This window comes from Pygocentrus nattereri, chromosome 15 (assembly GCF_015220715.1).
Source record: "Pygocentrus nattereri isolate fPygNat1 chromosome 15, fPygNat1.pri, whole genome shotgun sequence".
In the NCBI taxonomy this organism is placed as follows: Eukaryota; Metazoa; Chordata; class Actinopteri; order Characiformes; family Serrasalmidae; genus Pygocentrus; species Pygocentrus nattereri.
In genome coordinates, this window is record NC_051225.1 from 27,084,829 (window position 1) to 27,107,281 (window position 22,453).

A 22,453-nucleotide genomic window follows, 5' to 3' on the forward strand; every position below is an offset into this window, starting at 1 on the left:
GCTGTTTTGTGCCTTAATGTTGATTTGTTGCTCATTAAAAAAAAAGATGAGAAGAAGAAGAAGTGGTATTTATTGTATTGTACAAAGAGCATGCATGCATACAAAATGGTGCAATTTAGGAGTACTGCAAGTAAAGGGAAAGAAAAAGGATGGGTACAACCAAAGAAGAAAATAAATAAATAGAACACAGAGGAAAGAAAAAAAGAAAAACTTAAGAGAGAGCTGGGGTTTAGATTCTAAATCATCAACTGAAGAACAGAGTTGGTGGGCGTGCTTATGCGCCAGTCTAACTGCTTTGCAATACAAAATAAAGTCATTGTGAAAAACACAGAACTTTGGCTTAACTTTGAAATATTTGGCTTTGTGGGTGAAACATGTTCCCAGGATAATAATAGTGTTTATGAGAAAGTCATCACTGTAATTGTCTTTGTCAGAGAACATATGGAGAAAAGGAACTTTGGAAAATAGCCAATCAGAGATATCAGACCACAAAGTTTCAGCATCTACGCAGTGAAAAAATAAATGCTCGGTTGTTTCAGCATCATCACAGAAAACACAGTCGTGTGCTCCAAGAGAATAAGCGGTATTAAGTTCTCTGATGTCGTCCATCCACATCACGGAGTCGCCGTCGAAGCGTTTTAACTTTGACCTGTGACGCTTTACAAGTTTAGGAGTCGCGTCTGTTTTTAGCCGCTGCCGTGAACAGAGGAAAGCGCAACGGAGTGGAAAAGCCATGGGAATCCAGCTACGACTCAGATAACTTATCTGCGGGCTTTTAAAGGACGGCTTCTCTAGTCCTCGAAGATGACGGAGCTGAGTTCAGCTCTCGCTAAAGAAGGATGGTGGGTAACAGCAGATGATAGCAAAGCTGTTCAGAGCAACGCTAGCTAGGCTAACGCTAGCATTGTCCGTTAGCTCCTAATACGTGGGCTTAGTTTTACATCAGCCTTAACTGCTGGCTGAGGGAGAGAACTGTGATGTGGCGTTAATGAAGCTCGTTACCCCCTTTCGAAACCGTGGAAGTTTAAACAAGCTGGCTAGCTATGTTTGCTAACTCGCTCGGTTCTCCCGACAGTCTAGTATAATCCAGCTAGCAAGCTAATGTTAGCCACTGCGAGCTAGCCCCACAATGTATCGCTCAGGTAGGTTTCACAGCGGCTGTTATAACAAGAAGGCGTTCGCTGTGAGGTATAAAAGTCGTCAGTTTGTTGACCGACGTCGGTTGTTGCACCACTTTGCCTTCTGAAATGACTTTTAAACGCGTTTATAGCATTTCACCTATGTCAGTCAGCTAGTTAAGCTAACCTAGCTAGCTAGCTAACATTCGTCTGGTCATTGAGCAGTTGACATATAGCCCGAGTCATACAGTGATTTTGACATGAAGTGGTTCATTTGCAGAGATCCTAGCAACTCAGATTTCTTTACAGTGGTGGTGATAGGAACCAGGGGTCCCGATGTCTATAACACCATTATAGTCATTTTATTAACCATCTGAAACCACCAGTGAACCTACACATGTCTTCTGAGTGTTTATACATAAGATTGATGGTGGTAAAATAGTGGAAAATCTCTGACTGTTAAAAAACAATGTCTCAGACATCAGGCTGAGTATTACTAACCATTTCATGCAAAAAGCTTCTAGAGGTGTTAAACTCCTCAGAGGTCTGGCTCGAATCACTAGGTTACCACTGTCAACAGCTCGGACTCTGCAAGTTTCTGTAGGATAAACCGTTTCCCACAAGACCACTTTGAATGATCTTAATCAATTAATTATACAGAAATTGAATAAAACATGGAGTTCTTTGTACCACATGAGTGCTTTGGGTAGCATTTTTGTCAACAGAAGAAGCCATTTTTTTAGCTAGCTTGGTTAATTGTTATCTCGCTTTAGGCTGGGAAGGCATTGGCTGCGTCCCAATAGATGAGTGAAAGTGCCCTTTATATCAGCATTCCTTCATTGTGCCTGCTTATTTAATGTACTGGCACACCTGACTAGCATGTGGATCCTCATGTATACCAGATGAGACAAAAACAAAGGATGGGAAAAGAACTTTCATTCAGCTATTCGGATGCAGCTGTTGAGTTCCTGGAGAGCACCGTCCAGTTTAATGCAAGACAGTTCACATGTAGATTGGCGATGCCTGAAAACCTGTACTGTCTAATAAACGCAACCTGACCATTAAACTTTATGCACAAAGTCTGCTGTGACATTAAGCATGGAAAGGTGAGCCTGAATGGGGTGTTCTGGCCTAAAACTAGCATCTGTATTTGTCATATTATGTAGTTTTCTGTAGCCCACCATTGTATCCACCAGCCTCATCGGTTTGAGAGATTTTTCTTTTTTATGTTTACGTCCATGTTCTCTCAGTACAAATACCCAGCATACGTTAGACGTACAACCACTTGGAACCCCTCCCCATGGCGTGAAAGAAATCCTGACTGCTGGAATAGCCACTAATGTAGAGGCTAATAAACACATGGTGTTCAGCTTCTAAGCAGTAACATTTGCCTGGTGGGGAGAGAACATTTCTAATGGCCTATTTTAAATTGCCTGCCTGACAGCAGTTTATGAAGTCTCACTTTAGAGAGAGCCACTGAAGGAAGTGAGTAGGTTTACAAGAGATGTTGTAAGTATTGGTTAAATTTTCATTTGGTTGGAGTACCCCTTTCGTTCATTTATGTCTGTATCTGGAAATGTACATTTCTTGAGGTCCTTTTGTTCTCTGAACTTATCTGAGAACAAAACTGAAGAATTTATTCAAGTGGCTGAAAAGTGAGATTTTTTAAAATGACATTTAATCTACAGATTTTGCCAGAATCTCAAATCTAATTTTTATTCTTAACAAATGTGTAAAGTGACAGGTAACCAAAATAAATATTCAAATGTGTGCCTTTACATTGTTCATCCAAAGTATAACTATTTAGATTTTTTTTAGATCCATTAAAGCCTGTTTTTCTTATGATGCTATGTTTAGGGTAAGTTGGAGGCCAGAGGTGCTAAACTTGATGCATGCAGTAAATCAGACAAATTACCTTCTTGTCACATATTGAATAGATTTACATGTAACACTTTTTTGGTCTTAATAAAAACAAACAGACCAGTATCCAAAGAAACACCATAATTTGAAGGGAGTTTTAAATTATGTGCACTATGAATGCAGGTTAAGAAACAGAATGCCACTGACCACAAAGCCACCAAGGTCTGCTTGTCAATTTTGTTGCAGTAGTCAGGTTTAAATGCATTTACAAAGATGCATTACTTTCAGTATAGTTCATTTCAAATGTACATCTGTAGTTTAATACTGGAAATTGTTTGGCTCTGATATTCAGAAAGGTCTGAATACAGAAAGCAACATTTAGAAATCTATAGAGTCACTTTGAAATGTTCTGTGGGTGTATTTGCATTGTTTGGGGTTAACTAGTTTATTTATAAGCTTACATACAGCATTATTTTTGAGAAAGTTTGAGACTGCTGTCAATTTAATATGAACAAAAACAAGCTGAGAAGTGAGGATCATTTTCAGCTTCAAAAGGACAGAAGCAGACTTGATATGTAAAGGTAATGTGTTTTTTTCCCCCACTCTTTTAGGTATCTCACAGATGAAGGAATAGAAGAATGCAAGAGCCCCTCAGAGAAAGAGAAAGCAACACTCAATGACATCATCAATGTAGCATTAAATGTGAGTTTATATGTCTATAGAAAGGTATTGTGTTTGTTATTCTGCAGCAGGTAATAACTCTGCCAAGCTGTAACTGAGCATTTTTCCTGTCTGTTGTAATGATTAAAGTTTGGAAATAAGTATTTGTAGAGACTGGTTTGAGTGAGATTTCATTTTAATTTCAGCATGATAAGCCAGTATGTTGCTGTTAATGGCATTTTAAATAGTGCTTTATTGTTGTCTTTCACAGAGTGATCTGAGACCCATTGGAAAGAGCTTCCTGCCTACTGACATCAATGGTGGCAGAGTGGAGAAAGTAATAATTTCAGATAAATAAATGTGTGTATGGGATAGTGTCATTGTGGGTGTTTTGGATTTACAGTAGGTTTTTATACATATTGAGTGTGGTTCACTTTTGTTCATACACTTTCACATGTTGACCACCGGGTGTCCCTGTAAGTAAATGTTAGTGGTGCTCACTCAAAAGGCTGGATAAGTAAAAATAAAAAAAAAAAAAAAAAAAAAAAAAAGAAAAAGAGGGAATGAGTGAATTGCTTCTATCAAGCCTCCATTTTCATCCTTTTCTAAAACATATGAAATGACATTGCAGGAAATATGTAGTTTGGGCTGGTCCATGTTCATCCCAGGCTGTAAAGACTGGTAATAAAACTTGCTTGTTTTTTTTTGTTTTTTGTTTTTTTCTCCCCACTTACAGTTGGAAGGCCCATGTGTCCTTCAGGTTCAGAAGATTCGGAATGTTGCTGCCCCAAAAGAGAATGAGGAATCCCAGGCTGCACCCCGAATGCTCCGCCTCCAAATGACTGATGGGCAGACAATGTGCACAGGGCTTGAATTTAAACATCTGTCAAAAATCAGGTAAACCATTCTGAGGTCATCCCTACGATGACCCCTTTTAGGAAATCAGTGTGTGTTGCATTTAACTATAACAATGTTGGGAGTTTATATGTTTATATACTAGGTATGTATCAGGTCTGGGGTGCCACGCTAATTTACTCATACTCATAAAAATGCACCAACACCAACAGGCGTTACCACCTGATACCATGTGATGTAAGGCTAGTGAACACTGCCACACTAATGAGCAAATGGCTCAAGCTGGCAGTGACCAAGGGTCTGCTCACACAGTGTTGACTGACTCTGTGGCGGTCAACACAAAGTTGTTGGTCACTTTAAACGTTGTCTTGGCATATTCCTGCCAAGAATACATTGTGTGACTTTTAGCCCATTTTTAAACGAACACAATCCCAGCCAGTTTCCTAATTGAGTGGACACACACAGGCTAGCTCAACGGAGGCAACAAGAAATCAATAGTTGCGATGCTGAAGTCTGTGTATGCTTTACTCTGTTTGATTGAATGTGCATGTGAGGTATAAACATTAATAAATTGATTTTTTTTTTTTTTTTTTTTTTTGTCTTTGGGGAAATAGGCTGTAGAGACTGGACTATCCTACAGTCAACATCACTGCCTGGTTTTAGTTTAAGTGCACAAAGCTGTTGTAGCACAATTATTGCTCAGTACTCAGGCATACAGCATATTTTGAATTAATTTGAGGTGTCTGTAGAGGCAGCATTTCTCATACATCACACTTTACATGTTATATAAAGTGTAGGCTTATGATTACACGATGGTCTATTTGAATGTACAGTGTTTAAATATAGCTAGATTTAATTGTTTAGGTACATTCTCATTTACACTAACTACTTAATTCTAAGTTGGTTTCTCAGTATGTATCGGTATCGGCAAATACTAAAAATTTACTCGTACTCGGTCTAAAAACTAGTATTGATGTGTCCCGATTGTGTGTGTCTTTCAAAACGATTGGAAGCTGTAATTAAGACAAAGGGTGGACGTATTAAATCTATATATAAAGTTCATCATAGTTCAGTTGCACATTGCAAATTGTGCTGACCGCCCACATTCACAAGTAATCTCTTGTATCTAATTAATGTGGCTTTGAGCTTTGTAATTATTAATCATGCATTAAATTAAAAACCTATCAGTCCTCTTAAGATAATGTACGAATCTCTTGTCAATTAAACTTTAATTCCCTATGTAGTTGTGACTTTTAGATTTGCCTAGCAATTATGGCATAATTAGCTCAGTTTTACCCACCAGCCTGAAAATCAATGCTAGAAGACTGAAGAGTTGAAACGCATTAGTCTAGTGCTAATAATTATGCGTAATTGGCTGATGACCCATGCCTGCCTTCATCATGCACACAAAATACTTAACACTGAAGGAGGAGTGCTCAGATAAAGGGTTGGCACTTGTGGGAATATAAGCCTGATCAGAGTAAGAAGTCTCATGATTGCCTCAGGCCAGACGAAGGACATGTTGCTGCAGTCAGGCTGTGATTTTTTTTTTTATTTTTTTTTTAATTAATTTTTTTTAACTGTGACAATTGTAGCAAGTAGCTCAACCTGCCATGTCAGGTCTTACAGAGACACTCATTTGTTTGTTAACCTCTCCCAGTCAGATTTGTTAGTTTTTCTGTAATTTAAATTTGATTTACACAAGTTGCTATTGCTTATATTATTTATCATAGAAGCATATATAAAATTGCATTATTCAAATAATTAGAATTGTAAAAATGCAATTTAAAGGCATTCATTTCTTAAAATGAAAAGTAGTCACATACAACATATGCAAGTCTAACTTAGCTTTTCAAGGAAGCGCAAAATTGCCTTTGACCACCAGCAAAGAAAACAAACTGGTGTTGGTTGAACGGTCAGGAAATAGTAGCTCTCCCTCTGTGCCAGTGTTCTAACAAACCAAACTACTCCCCAGTACATACAGTTCACGCTGTAAATGATTTGTCAGCATGAGCTTACGTTACCCTTACAAAAATCACTAAAGCTTATGTTACATAACTAATGTTAGTCACTGGAGCCACTAAGCTGCATCGGTTTCTGTTAATTAGAAGTGTTCATTAGCTATTTCAAAAAACTACTGAACATTCAGCAGCTCATTCTCTCACAACATTACCTACGTTAGATAGTGAACTACGTACAACTGGTTAATTAGCTTAAAATATGTGAACATATATGTGAATGTTACCTGAAAAAAAAATGCCCCTGTCCTGGAAACCTGTTCATCCAGCTTGACTGACAAGCAGTTGTATGTAGTTAGCTCTCTAATGTGGGCGGTGACGTGAGAGAACGAGCTACTGAATGTTCAGTTATGTAAACATTGCTAAACTTTTTTTTTTATCATAGCTCTTCACATATACAGGCCACATTTAAGTTGATTAGTAGATTATTATTCTATTAGACTATTTTGTGTGGACAGTAGTCCTATTCTGATTCAGTTCATTTATCGGGGGGATGTTTATAATAAAATTGTTATGCATCTTTCATTCTCAATGATAAAACTCTTGCATCAGACAGAAATATTTACCACAGGATTAACACATAACTAGTGGGTTGTTTTTTCTGCGAACCCAGCTGTTTTTTTCACACAGTCATATGATCACAGAAAACTAAAACTAAAGGATTTGAACCTGCACCTGCCATTATAACTGTCCCTTTAATCGGCCTGTGTGATTTATTATTTTTTTTCTCTGCTCTTTTTTTCTCCTCCTGCTAGAGGACGGAGACAAAGTACCACCCCGACTCTTTCTAAGCATCCATCGTTTCATGATTCAAGTGTTTAATATAGATATGCACAATAGGAGTACACAAATATGAAGAGTAGCAGCCATCAAAGCTTTCTTATTTGATCCCCCCCCCCCTCACTGTGAGGCAACATCTGCCTGGTAAATCCTTGTCCCATGTAAATTATAATTTGTCCGAAACAGGCTAATGGTAGATTTTAATATTCAAGAAAGATCCACTGCTTGTGTTTTGACATTTGCCTCGCATGTACCGCATTAGGAAAATGTTGTTGTGGGTTTAGCCTTGTTATCCAGTTTGGTTTCCCAAGGAGAAATCTGATCCTAGATCAGCATGTAAGGCTTCTTTCTTTTCAGGAGCTGCCAAATACACACTGCACACTGACCCATGTGGCCGCTCTTCGCCTCCCCTTCCTTTAACCCCTGTTTCACCCCTCTCCATTGGGCCATCATCCTCCAATTGCCTGTCGTAGTTACTGCTCTGACCAGGCAGCAGCCATCGTCATGGCGATGCGCCAGCCTCTACAGGTGGAGACTGTAGCATTGCCCTGCTGTTGGAGGAACAGGCTTCTCTTTATCCACGCGGACCTCCTTCCTCCCTCCCTCCATCACTCTTGCTCTCCCCTCTCTACATCTCTGCCCATTCCCTTCTCCCTCTCTCCTCAGTTTCAGGAAATAATACCAACTACTGTTCCACTACCAATCTTATAGGCTGGGTGTTTTTTTTTCTGTATAATTCAGGCAAAAGAAGTAAAATGGAGGGTTTATTTTGTGTGTTTCAGTGTCGCACTATTACCAAAATCATGCTCTTGGCATTTGCACTGAGGTAATCTCAGAACACTGCAATCAGCCTAATGCATTTCAACGTTTAGAGGATGCCCACGTGCAGCATTTTAAAATTGTTAGGTCTGAAAGCACTACTTGTCAAACATTTGAATCACTGGAATATTACATGTGTGCTGAAGCTGTCTTTGAGTTCTTGGCAATCAATTATATTAGTGCTGTGCTTAAAGTAGCCCTTTTTTTCTTTTTTTTTTTTTTTAAATTGAAAGAAGCTGCATTACTGAGTCAGGAGGGAGAAACTATGTATGTAGTGTGGTGTGTGTGCACTGCTGCAAGTCCAGTAAAGGTAATGGTTTTAGAGTCAGATATCGCAGTACATCTTTGTACACTAATATAGGTTTCAAATTTCAATGAAAAATCAGCATTATACTGGTGAGGATATGGCGACAGTAGATACTTCACTCACATCATCTGAAGAGTTTTGAAAGAGTTCTCTTTGAATACTCATTCTACAGATTCGCAAAAGGCAGACATTTTGGCCGAAGTAAGCAGCCGCTCTGAGAACACATGCTGTCTTGCACTGTGTTTGCGCGAAGGTCGCTGCTGTGAGCAAGCAGGATGTCAGGTGCTTGAGCTGAGATGCTATATATTTCTGTATACGATCTCAGCTCAAGCTTAATTTTTAAATTAAAAAATATATATATATTAAAGTATAAACGTTGTTGTAAAATACTGTACTGACAATGTATTGTGTCATCACCACCTTGCGGTGCAGAGAGGAAATGGTAATTGTTGGTTTGTTTTGGGTTTATTTGTACAAGGACTTTTATGTTGAAGAGCCTGAGTGTGGTTGGATTGGTGGTTTTCCGGAGTAGAGTAGAGGACTAGACTAGCTGTTAACTTTAGAGAGGCTGTGTTTTCATCAGATTAAAAATAAAGCTTCAGTATTTTGCAGTTTGCCTTTGTTTATAGACTACATATTGTCAAAAAAACACTAGAATATCCAAATCCCGAAATTACAAACAGAATACCTATGGAGTGAACAAATGAGTCCAGCCCTAGAAATCACCTCATTTTTCATACTTGCATAACTGTTGACATTGTGAACTCTTCTTTTGTTTGTTTTGTGGGTTGTTTATGTGAAATAATCATTTGATAATGTGAGTAGTGTTGCACAATAATATCAGAATTATTTCTATGAGTAGATATTTACATTTGTCAAACTTTAAATTGTGTGTATTGTACTATAAAGAGCAAAAGGTTTAGGCAATACTGAGCTAATATGCTATAATAAATTATTTGCATTTTTTAAATTTTACTGCGTTTGTCACCTTGCAGAAGTGTCTTATTTCTTTGTAATGCTAATCCAAGTGGATTTATTTCCATTTGCCACATTTTATGAATGTTTAATCTGCAGCAGCAGATATGTGCATGAAAAATATTGGATGTTGGCACTGGCCCACAAATCCTGTATCAATGCAGCTCTGGTTGGACATAGTTATCCTTCCAATGTGGCTCAGATCTTTGAGTCTTTGTGCCATTTTAGCTAATACCAATTTTATATTGAAAGTGAGTGGCCCTCTGCAAACAAGTAAAAAACATGGCAGGATTGTATTTTGTGTCTGTTTTTGTGGCACCACGCTCATGGCAAGTGACAGTAAATAGATTTGCAGTGTATTTGTGTGGTCTGTGCCCATGTTTTACTTGCATGTGTTTTTGCAAAAGATGTCTAGCTTACATGGAGTCAAATCATTGGCACTGCAGATATTACAAGCTTTCATTTTCCACTGAGACACTTTGTTGCAGACACTTTGTTAGCTTCTGATATTGCACTTTACTGCGCCAGGTTCTGGATAATGACCATTAATGACCTGATATAATATTAAATATCGGCCAGTAGTGGTTCTTTTATAGTGATTAATATTAATATTAGCATTGTGGACAGCTGGCACCCAATTACACTAAAATAAGCATGGATCGACGTATTGCTAGAATATACCCATCACTGACCGTCACAGTTGACTCTGGAAATAATCAAGCTGATCCCGGTTGTCCATGTTATGCAGCATAGCTTAGTTTTTTGTCCTATCACTGTGCTGATAAGTAGCAGATGAATTTGTCTGGGTCACAAATTCTCAGTGCTCATGTTATCTTAAGCCAGAAAAAAAGTAGTAGATGAGCTTAGCGGGCCAACCAGACCCACTACATTGGGCCTCCCTTTTGGCTTTCGTTTTGTGGTGCTTTATCCCCGCAGGAGCCCGCTCGTCGCAGCTGGACAGGCCTAGAGGAAGATGGCTCTAATTGCAATGGTGGCGTCACGCATCAGCTACTCGAATCCTGCCTAAGTCCCTGGGCTTTTCTAATGAGAGGGCTCAGAAGAGCCAGGCCCAGGGGGAGGCTGTCCAAGCTGAGTGGATGTGGGGAGGGGGTGACTGAGAAGAGGGGTGCGATTATTTTTAGCTGGGCTGTTTTCGCCAGTCCACCGTGTCGTATTGAAATTTGGTCAGGGGCATGGCCAGGGAGATCCATTTGAGGAAGTAAGCTAACATTTTGGCACATTCACTGCTTCAAGTCTCCCCTGGCTTATAGCTTATTGGAATGTTTGTGAGGGGGAAATTGAGTTTCTCCCTCCCTCCCTTCTGTTTGCTTCTCTCTTGCTCTCTCCTCCTCTCCCTCCCTTTTCACTATCTCCACTTTAATTAAAATCAGACTGCTGGCTGCTAATCCACACTTGCACAGCAAGTTGATGTGAAAAGTCTGTCTGTGTCAGGGGATATTATGTTCAGTCAGTAAAAATCAGAAAGTGCAGTGAACGTGTAAATGTGAATTCTCACTCTGATGAGTAAGTATTGTATAGCTGAACATGGAAACATTGTGTTGCTATGCTCCAGACTTTGTAACTACATAATTGTCATAATTTCCTGCATCTTTTGTTACATACACTGTAATATCAGCATTTGCTGGAGCCTGATCAGTATGTAGATTTATTTTAATTCTTTTTATAAGCAAGACTTTTTTTATTGGCTAGCATTATGTTAATTTCTGACATCACATATTTTCTGTGTTAGTGCCTAAAGCTGATATACAACACTAATGATTTAGTAATATTTTTTTATGGCAGTTGTGACATTTGATGTAAAATGCAAAAATCCTATCCCATTCATTTTTAATGTAAATCAGTTCTATCCATCGCGACCATTCATTCCATGTTGGGTCAGATGCATCAAATTTAGGTTATGTGGGGAATCAAAACATTGATTCAGATGTGAAGCTGAACTTCCAGCAAATTAATCTGGCCAAACACAATGCATTTACCCAGTCAGGATACAGGTGGTGTTTGTTCGATGCATGTCTGCAGGTCAGTGCATGACACATTCATTGCTCTTTTCAAATGTTCTCGTGTGAAATGGAAGACCAGTGGCAAAAGCTCATATATTTAAACCTCAAAAAATAAAAAGTTTGAGTGGAAAGACCATCTGTTGGCTGCTAATAGACTGAAATGACTAATGCAAGTGGAAATCGGTCCCTTAATCCTAATCTGACTTGTTTGACCTCATCATCATGCTGTGCTTGCAGTTTGAACACCCCACCTGGAACTAAAGTGAAGCTCCTGGGCACAGTGCCAGTGAAGAATGGCTTTCTACTATTAGATGATGCCAAGATCACAGTCCTCGGCGGAGAGGTGGATCACATGATTGAGAAATGGGAGTTACAAAGGGTGAGCAAGAAACACTTCTTCCTGAGAAAGCTTAAAGAATTAATAATTACCGGAAAGAAAAAATGTTGCAGCTCAAACTTTGCCATTAGTAGTTATCTGCAGTGGAAATGTCACGTTGCTCTTGCATCATATGTGAAGTCATATGTACTAAATTAATTCTATTTACTGTGCTTTTTGTTTTGATATAAATGCGTTCTTCATTGTGTGGCCATTAGCTGTGTTTACTGAATATACATTTGATTAAACATTGAATCCTCCAATTTCAACAGAGTCTGGCCAAGCACAGCAGAAGTAATATAGGCGCGGAAGGTGGACCACCTCCGTTTTTGCCCTTTGGACAGGTAAGATGAGCTCAATTTTGATTCCATTGCACAAAATATTAGGTAAGCTGTCTTGTTGCTAAATAGCCATTGTATATAGCAAGAAGATAGCAGTTGTTTCTGTCTATAGAAATGTGTTCGCAAGGAGGAGGTGGACAGTAGGGCTCTGGACCAGAGGAAAACCTTACAGAGCAGCAATGCGGCCAAAACAACAAACGAAAATGACGAGTTTGAGAAGCAGAGGATTGCTGCCATTGCTGAAATTGCTAAAAGCAAAGAGGTGAGTTTAGACTTCCAGGACTTCCTGTACTGCCTTTTTCATGGGTGCATTTTGTGTGTATCCAATATGCCAGCAGATCTACACTGACAGAGAGCATTGCTTGATGTAGCCTGTTTCTGTAGCCCATCTGGACAAAGCCCATTTGTTCATGTACAATTTTCTGTGATTGGGATGACTAAGGATGTAAATGATTAAACAAATAAAGAAATGTTCGACAAGTGCTGTTGGCTAAAAATTTGTTAATTTTATTTCATTTCCAATTAACAACAGTTCCATTTTGAATAGGCTTTTTTATCATTTAAGTAAAGGATTGTTTGTGACTTGTACATGAGGGCGCAATAGGCGGTTAGATTTGTGACAAAAAAAAGAATCGATGGCATTTGTGTGATTTAATTTGGACTAGTAAATACACAAATACAAAACTTTGGGACTTTGTTAATGAACGTTTAGTAGCCCATAATTTTTATGTGGGTGAGTTTAATATAGTTTCAGGCCACTTACTTAAAATACGCACCCGGCTGACTGGCTCCACTTATCAGTACTATGTTAGATTTTTCATGCAAGAAACTCTTTTTATCTCAGTGCAATAACATAAAATTCAGTTAAAGTGTGTACTCAGTGTGCGTATGTAGTGTTTTACAGTTGCTTTGAACAAAATTTAGCCAATGACTTCCTGATTTTAGAAACTGAACTATCCATTTTATAACACATATTTTAATGGGTCGCATCCTTGCTGGTTAATAACTGACTGGGTTATTTTTACAAACATTACAAAAAAAAATCTTTTTTTGCATATACAAATAATAATGCCTCTTTTGAATAAATATGTAAATAATGATTTTATTTCCATAATCGGAATACTGTTGTCAGACTGCATTTTAAAGCAGCATATATTTTACAGAATGTAGCATTTGGGAATTGACACACTGACAGCCATTGAGGTTTTTGTTTTTATTTGTGCCACATAACATTTTGTTACTTGAGTTCAGTCTTTACAAGGAAAACAAAGTAAAGAGATTCATCAGTGATGCACATTCAAAACCTATGCACGCTCATTTTTTTTCTGAAAAGGTGAAAAATGTCAGTAGTGAGAAACACACTTGTGAACACATTGTTGTAAAAGAAAAGTTAAATAAAAAAAAAATCCTCAAACGTTTTGTTACTATGAAGAGTGCCATTTGATCCACTAAACTCTATGAATAATTATATATCAGAGTGATGTGGTTGATGGTTGGTTATCGATCGAAAGACTTGCTAAAATTAGCATTATTCTTATTGCGTTTTATGATTTTGTAGTAACAGGTGTTAAAGGAGTTCCTTATTATATAGGAAGTGCTTCACCACAACACACACAGAATACTCTTGCGATGTCATAGCATGCTTAGCAGCAGTTCTACTATAATAGTAAATATACACTAGATAATTGCTGCATCCCTCAGGCAAATAATTGCTGAGGCCAGGAATCACAATTTTGATTAATATTTCACTTGCTGTTTTGGATTTCATTAATTTTGTGAGAGGAAATATTGTCACTAAAGTGTTGGAATAAAGGTTAAGGAAATGGCCATTTAAGTCTAATTGATTTGCTTTCTCTAAGATTTTAGCCCTCATGAGGAGATGACAAATGCATATTGATGTAATGTGTAATTGGGTTTGCTGTTAATTTCTGCCACCCTTTAGGCTATGAGCGAACCTAATTATTACCATATAGGAAAAAGTTGATGTCAAGTCAATAATGAAAAATGCAATCTAATATGTTAGGCAAAAATAATTTTCCAGGCTAGTGCCTCACTCATTCCCAGTATCACAATGTGTAGTTTTCTGTACAACAATCGCTTTATCAGAAACGGCTTTGAAATGTACCAAAATCTAAATTAATCTTCATCACAAACTCTTGATGCTCATGCTTTCTAAAATGACTGTCCCCCTCTTTGTGTGCAGACACGCACGTTTGGGGGTGGAGGCAACGCAGGGAGCAACCTCGCAAACCCAGGCTCCACTTCCAAGAACCGTGATGCATACCAGAAAAGGAGGGAGGAAAGAGATAAGACCTGGACAGAGAGCAAACCAGAGGGAGTTTATCGAGAGCTGGTAAGAGCTGAGGGGCCCTTACCTAATAAAAAGCCTGTACATGTACGTTGGCATAAATCAGTTATGATATGGTACTACAGTACATACATTCCGAGGAAGATTAAAGCATTGAGAATGGAAGCAAGGACTCAAGTAGAAGCGAATAAGAGCAATTAAGTGAATTTTTTTTCTCCTTCCCTCTGCTCTGGCTTTTATGTAAAATCTCTTTTTTTGTAAGTGGCCTTGCAAAAAAGGTTGTTCTTTGAGAATATGTCCTTTGCTAAGTAAATCTGAATTTTAAACATGCTGCTTCCTATTTGGTATACAAACGGTCCTAACGTATGTGCTACATTTTCTCTGCAGCTCAATCTCTGCTGTAGTTCTTCCTTTGATCTCCACCAAAAGTCTCCCCTCATTACATCCTGTCTTCTGTCTCATACTTTAATTTCAGGTGGATGAGCGGGCTCTAAGGGATCTCATAGAAATGGGTTTCAATAAAGAGGCAGCCAGGCAGGCTTTGCTGGACAACAACAATAATGTAGATGTGGCCCTCAACTACTTGCTTACTGGAGCCAGCCAGGCCAAATCAGCTCTGGTGGAGTCGAGTCGTCCACCACCCAGAGGTATGAGCTCCAGGGAATTAGCTTGAAGTAATACAGTTTCACCCCTTCTAGCACTCCAGAGAGAGCTGCTCTAGTTGATGAATTAGAAAGACAAACATCGGGATCACCTGGTTTATGGCTGCATTATATGTCTAGAGCAGTTCTACAAAGCTGAGTTTATAGATTCACTGCATGTTTTTGTCAAAGTTTTGTTGGGATCCTCATAGTCCATTGGCATTTGTCTTATGTCTATCAGGGAAGGGCAGAGGGCGAGGAAAGACCAGACAAGATGATGATGATGAGGGAGGAGGACGACCCTCAGGCCCTAGCACGCTCTTTGACTTCCTCGAGTCCAAAATGGGTGCTTTCTCCATTGATGGTAAATGGAATCTGTTCTTTTCTGTTTGTTTTTTGTCCCTAATGTTTCTTTTTTCCTGTCTAGATCATTCAGTTCAGATGAGAAGCTTTACTGATGACATGGAAACGGGCTCTGCATGAGTAATAATATTTTTATGACATCAAAGCCTTGATGCATTGTCCTTCACAGTGATGGAAGGAGGAAGCTGCCTTTTTATTCTTTCAGAGAAACCTTTTCTTATTTACTGCACATATCCTCTGTCTCTGAGCTATGACACTTGGGAGATCCAAACAGGTGGCAAACCTAAAATGAAGGCATTAAGCCAGGGAAAATAGTTCTATTAGATGGCTTTTCTTAAGTCTCTGTCATTAGGACTTGCTGGCGAGCACTGATTGACATATGGTCTGCTGATGAAATAAAGGGGGCCAAGATGATGGAACACATTGATCTTCTTTATTAGGGAGAAGTGTGGTGATCTGCTTTTCTGACTTGCACTCTCTTTCAAAAGTTTGAAATCACTTGTCATATTAATAGCTGTAATACAATAATAACTTACAGTGTAGACTGAAATAAACTAGACACCAAAATAAAAACCAGTGGTTATTCACACTTGAAAGTTTATGGGAACAGCAAGATGTTATGAAAAAAAAATTGCACATGGTATTAAATAATACACGATCTATAGTAATTAAGCCAAATGTCTATGAATAGCTATTTTAATAGGTGCTGCATTCAATTCTATATGAGGTATTCTGTTTAGTCATTTTATTAATTCATTGATTGTAATTATTTAGTTAAATGTCAATGGTATACAGCTTTTTTACCTCTTATTAAATCCTCTACAGCTCTGTTAATCATCAGTTTTTTACAGCCTTTTACAATTAACATTATTGTAATAATAGTAGTGTATGTGGTTTTAATGCTAAGTCATGTCATGCTTTGTCAATAAGCTGTAATTTGTTGTGAAAAGTTTGGATACTACTTCAAATTTTCTTTTAAAGTGCATCAAATGCAGCGCCCTGGTGTTTCTGGCTTTGCAGTTAAGTCCTTTGGGAAAATGTGCTGGGATTAACTGCCAATTCAGGCATAACTTTGTTTGCTGCCTCATATCATCCCGTTATTTTGCTTCTGTTGTCCCCCCCCCCCTTTTAATGCAGAAGCAAGATTGCATGTGATCTGCATGCCATTACAATAGTTAATAACACACATGGTATTGTGGCCCATGATCAGCTGAAATACTTTCCAGTTTTAGGCATGTAGGACTTTAGATTGCCTAAAAGCTAAAAGCTTTTCCTGTTGATTCTCCCTATAGAGTCAAAGAAGCAGCCACCACAAAAAACACAAGAGCATCCTGGCAGGATGACTTTCCCAATTCCTGATCAAATCTCCCGAGACACCCCTCAACCCAAGTACAGTGGCCGCAATGAGGGGAGACCACAGAGGAACGACCGACCTCCTCGCTTTCAGAGGGACGTAGACTTCCACAAACCCAGTGGCACAGAAACCGCCCATCCAACCTTCTCACAGTCGCAACACCAGAGGTGGAGGGATGGTGGAGAGAAAGGAAGAGGTGGATCTGATCGATGGAAGGAAGAGAGACGAGATGCAAAGGGTGGACAGATTAACTCTACCTCTTCAGGGAGCCTGAGGTCAAAGGAGCAACAGGGTCCTTCTGGAAACTTCTCCCAGGGGTCAAAAGACCATGGAGGGCCAAAGGGGTACCAGCATATATCAAGGGATGGAAGTTTGAGAGAGCAAGAGCAGGTAATTGGATATGATCCACTTACTTTTAGGAAGAGCCAAGGAAATGGTCCACTGGGCCCCAAAACTTCGGAAACGGCTGTGATTGCGCCTGACTTTAAAGGCAGACCTGAACCACACAGCAGAAGGAAAGGCAAGTCAGAGAGGCCCAGTTCTGCTCAATTTGAACGTAATCAGGAGACGGTGGGCAACTCGAATTCTGTCCACCTTACAGGAGGAAAAGACTCCACCATTATACAGGATGGGGGGTTGGGGGGTCACTTCACTAAGGGAGGAGGCAGTTCAAACATGCATCTCCAAAACGGCGATTCAGATCACAGACGGACTGGTCCCATCAAACCACAGTCTTCGGGTCCACCTCACAAGAACATCAGCTCACACAATTCTGCCTCTAAGAAGAGGTCTGGACCCATCAAAGCTCATAGAGGGTCAGATATGGGTCACACAGCAGACACAAGTAGCCATGGAAACTGGAAACCTGGTGACCAGTGCCTTGCACTTTACTGGGAAGACAACAAGGTCAGTCATAAATATGGCAGCCAACCATATTATTTGTACTTTTTATTGCTGTCTGGAAAAAAAATCATATCTTCAAAATGGTAATTTAACAAAAGAAGGGACAACGTCCTTAACTTTTAATGGAGGTTAATGTAAGATCCCCCCAGTAATTTTGGACCATTTCTATTGGTCCATTCATCATAAAATATTGATAGAAGGTAAAGGATAACTAGACTTCTTGAATTATTTAAAAAAAGACATCAGTCAAAAAATTTAAAGGATTTCTGTGAGACACCCACAATATAATTTCTGATTAGGTCCGTATGGTATCATTTATGATTTATTTGACATGCAGTAAATGTGTGCCGAAATTTTGGACATGAACAGACTTTTTTGAAAACTGTCCAGAGCACATCACATTTGTAGCATATTCATAAACATAACATAAACATTAAAGTAAATCTGCTTTTAGAAGTTAAAGGGCAAATGTTTTTTTTTAATTTTTTTTATTTAAATAATCTCTTCCAAGTATTTACACATTTTAAACAGTTGTACATCATGTTATACATTGTTATAATCAACATCTCAAGAATATTCAACTTGAATGAAGACACCATCGATGGAGAATATTGAAAATGTCAATGTTAAAATCAGTCATTATGCACACGTTTTTACATAAGAGAAATTATTTTTTGCTGAGATTTTGATAGGCCCATCTTTTCCAAGGATATGACTGTATTTACTGCATGTCAGACAAGTTCTTTGCCAAATGGAGTTGTCCTTTTTAAAGCCTTTCTGAAATACTGAAGGAAGATAATGGCAGGCAAGTTGTCCTCCTATAATTTGTCTATGGCCAAAGCATTGTCAACTAATGCCATAAAGAGCCACTTTTAAAAGCTTTAAATACGTGCTTTGCTTTTAAACCTTAGAAACATTCTTTTTTTCATCTGGTATTAACTACTTTTATATTGCTGCATGCTTATTAAAGCACCTTAGAACAGTAAAATTTATTGAAGACTGTGCCTGTTACTTCATTATATTGCAACCTTTTCTAAAGTGTTGAACTGCTGGATCTTGGTTTCTGGTGTCCTGCTGTGTGCAGTTCTACCGGGCCACGGTTGACGCAGTGCACCCTTCCGGCTCCACCGCTGTGGTTGTGTTCAGTGACTATGGCAACTGTGAGGAGGTCCTGCTTCACAATATTAAACCTCTACACATGGACCTGTGGGTAAGTACATTCAACAGTAGTATGATCCACACTGGCACAGAAGCTTTCTCAAAGTACATTTCATTTCACAGTAGAAAGTTAAAGGGAGTTGTAGCGTTAGATATAACTGTTAGCTGAGAGAATGTCTTAGCAAAGCTGTTCATATGACGTTTTATCCAACTAGTCTAATGTACTGGAAAAAAATGGCACTTTCATTTTCCCTAAGGTATTCTGGGAACTATGGCTGTCAGGCAGGAGCCTGGGAATCTCATTGATTCGTGACTGTGGTTTACAACAAAACATGTTTTGCATAAATTCTTACTGACGGAATTCTGCTTTGCATACTGCCTTCTACTTTGTCTGTTTTAAATCAACAGGTTTCCTGTTCTAAGTAAAGGGAAATGCTTTAAAATGACTAAGTAAAGGGAAATGCTTTAAAATGACTAATTGCATGCTAAATAGTATGCAAAACTAGGTAGAAAACTGTTGGATTATTACTTTAATATGTTAGTCAGCTGTACTTTGGTTAGTGTGGTTTTTCAGGTTTTTCCATTCTAACCTGTCGTGACTCGTTTGTTGGTGTCTTTTTGTTTGAACTGGCAGCATTAGAACAACTGTTGTTAATCACCTGTTATATGATGCCTTTTCAATAGGATGAAGACGATGTTTACTATGAAAATTCTTTAGAGTTTCGACGGGGGGGAGATGGGCAGCCCAGACGCACTCGACCAACACAACAGTATTATCAACCTCCTAGAGCAAGAGACTGACATTTGGTTTGTTCTCCCTCTCATATACACACACACACACACACACACACACACACACACACACACACACACACACACACACACACACACACACACACACACACAGATATAAATATATATGCGTAAAAAACTAAGTTAAGCTAAGGAGAGCAAGTTTAGGGAATATACAGCTTTGTGCAACAGTCAGATGATTTGTTCACTTCATTTTTAGTCAAATTGGCAAATTTAAGTACATATTATTAATATTTAATAACCACATTAAGTGTAATGTTAAATATTTCATTATTGAATCTATCAGTATTTACTTCAGTGCACATACTGCCACTTCAGCTCCTCCAACTTTCCAGTCGTAAAAGCTACCAGTTATAGTTGTTCTCACAACAAAAGTTGTTCCCCAAGGAGTCACTGACATTGCGCTCCTTTTCAGGCAGACACAAACATTCACACAAGTAACTACTCAAACTCTGCGGAGAACAATTTATGCCAAATTGCAATGCAGTCACTATGGTGTCAAAACGTGAATTGCAGTGCACACATGACATTTTTCCACAGCAACACGCAGAATATGTACCAAAATGAGAGACACAATTTCTCTTACATTTGTTTTGACATTGCTTGACATTTTTACTGAAAAATAATGCATGAGGTTTTGCATTTTAAAAAAAGAAACAGAATTGAATACAATCTGCCTTGAAATGTAATGAAGGCACTGCTAAATTGCTCTCCACTGTGCAGAACATTAAATGGATTAGCCTCATTGAAATGCAATCAGTGAAAGTGAAAATAGTAAAATACAGTTTGAACATGGCATGCAGAACAAATGAAAAGCAAAACTTCTATTACATTGTTTTCGTGTTGCTTGGCCCTTTTTGTAGTTCAGATTTATTTTGCAACCAAAGACAGTGAAATGTTGCATTGAAACAGTAACATGCAGAAAGCTTGCCAAAATGAAAAGTAAAAGATCCATTACATTTAAAGTTATTTTAAGTACTGCACAGAGGAAAGCAATAGAGCAGTGCCTTAATTATATTTCAAGATGAATTGTGTTCAATTCTGACAGGAATTCAGCATTTTGTTAAAACGCATATCCTCATGCATTGTTTCTCTGTTAAGAGGTCAAGCAGGTCAACCCTGTAATAGAGGGTTTGTTTTTCATTTTGGCGTGTATAATGTATGTCACTATGGAAAAGTAATCTGTTTTGCATTTCACCTATTTCAACTGTAGTGATTGCTTTTCCATAAAACTTGTGTCAGCTGCCTTCGAATTTCTTTCTCATGTGCACCTGAAATGGCTAAAGGAGATATTTCTGAGGTGACTAGATATAGATGATCCTCTTTCATAAGAAAGGGGAAGTCAACAGTTTCCAAAACTGGAGTTCAAAAAAACATGGCAGCTTCAAATCTAAAAGAATGCACTGGCATTTCTGTCCATCCTTCCAGTATGAGAAAACAACAGCGCTGTAGGTCTGAAAGGATGTGTAGCTGTCAGGAACCTTTTACCGAGAAAAGGAGATAAAGAGAAAAAACTAAATACAGAGAAAATTTGCACTACAGCAGTGAAAGAGAACAGCTGAGATGTGGAGTAAAGATTTAGGGACTGTGGAGTCTACATCTGTAGCTGAGATGACTTGGAGTGTGAGAAGCTGAAAATGCAGCATTCTGAGATGGAATTTTGGTGGTGTGGAAAAATTTCCCAGCAGATTTCTTTGAAAAACTTTCTTTGAAGCAAGTGTGAATAGAAGGATAGACACTGTAATAAAAGCAAAAGGGAAATCAAATGAAAAACGTCTCTGTTAAAAATGGTTTCTGTTTATTTTCTGACTTTGAAAATTAAATAACTTGAACTTGATCAGCCTTTTAATTAGAAATGTAATCATTTTTGATAGTCTCTGAATTTTGCATAGTACTGTAGGCAGATCTCTCTGTAAATCTCTCAATACTCCTTTGTTATGTAAAGATAATACAAACACATTTTTTGTACATAACCAGCATGTGCAACTCCAAGAACCTAACACACTCTGTAGGCGATGTCATTGTTTAAACGAACCCTTTGTTTTCCTTTTAAAGTAACTGACGCATCCTCTTTTTTATTCTGCTTTGTTAGTTTTGCAAAGCAAACACTGTGGCTTTTATGAAGATGATAGATGAGGTGTAGCATGCAGCGTCAGGTCTTCAATGAACACACTCACTGAGCCTGTCTCCTGAACTGCAAATCAGAAGCACTAATTGGCTGTCATGCACTACGGTTGCCAGGCTTTTACATCATCATTTAAGCTTGTCTTATTGGAGACACTAAGCAAGAGGTTCTGTGGGACAAACTGGCTTTCAGATCAGTCTTATTTTGACATTGTTTACTGTTACTTGATTGAATTTTCACATCTGCTGAGGATATGTTTTTTGTGCTTATTATTAGTGAGCAGGTGTGTTATAAGGCTATATGAGTGAATCAAAGCCTAGAATAAAACTTTGTGTTTGTTCCCCCAGGCATCCTATGCTGATGACGATCTGTCAGGCCTGATTTAAAGTTAAGGCTCAAGATGAAAGTCAACACACACACACTAGCAGATGATCAACTCTGAAATCTATCTCTCTCTTCTGTCTCTGTGGTGGAGAATGTACAAGGAGAAACCTGTAAGGGCTTGCTGCACAAGATGCATCGACCATATCCGAACACACACGCGATAATGCAAAAGGCTGCTGTACTCGGTGATGATTTGTACCATACTTGGTTATAATGATCATAAAAACTCTTCACCCGCTTTTTCTTTGGAGTCGCCTGTGTCGTTTATTTGTCA

The 22,453-nt window shown here is 38.5% G+C and overlaps 1 protein-coding gene across 1 annotated transcript; it reads left to right on the plus strand.

The window, feature by feature from the left end:
- The first annotated feature begins 641 nt into the window (after nt 1–641).
- tdrd3 (tudor domain containing 3) lies at nt 642–22,423 on the plus strand. The gene is made up of 14 exons (XM_017687243.2): nt 642–842; nt 3,590–3,680; nt 3,910–3,975; nt 4,375–4,535; nt 11,651–11,792; nt 12,062–12,133; nt 12,243–12,392; nt 14,334–14,483; nt 14,914–15,085; nt 15,321–15,443; nt 16,735–17,702; nt 18,784–18,909; nt 19,542–19,664; nt 22,143–22,423. The coding sequence occupies exons 1-13, from the start codon at nt 805–807 to the stop codon at nt 19,656–19,658; spliced, it is 2,376 nt and encodes a 791-aa protein (XP_017542732.1). The 5' UTR covers nt 642–804; the 3' UTR covers nt 19,659–19,664; nt 22,143–22,423.
- Nucleotides 22,424–22,453: the final 30 nt, after the last annotated feature.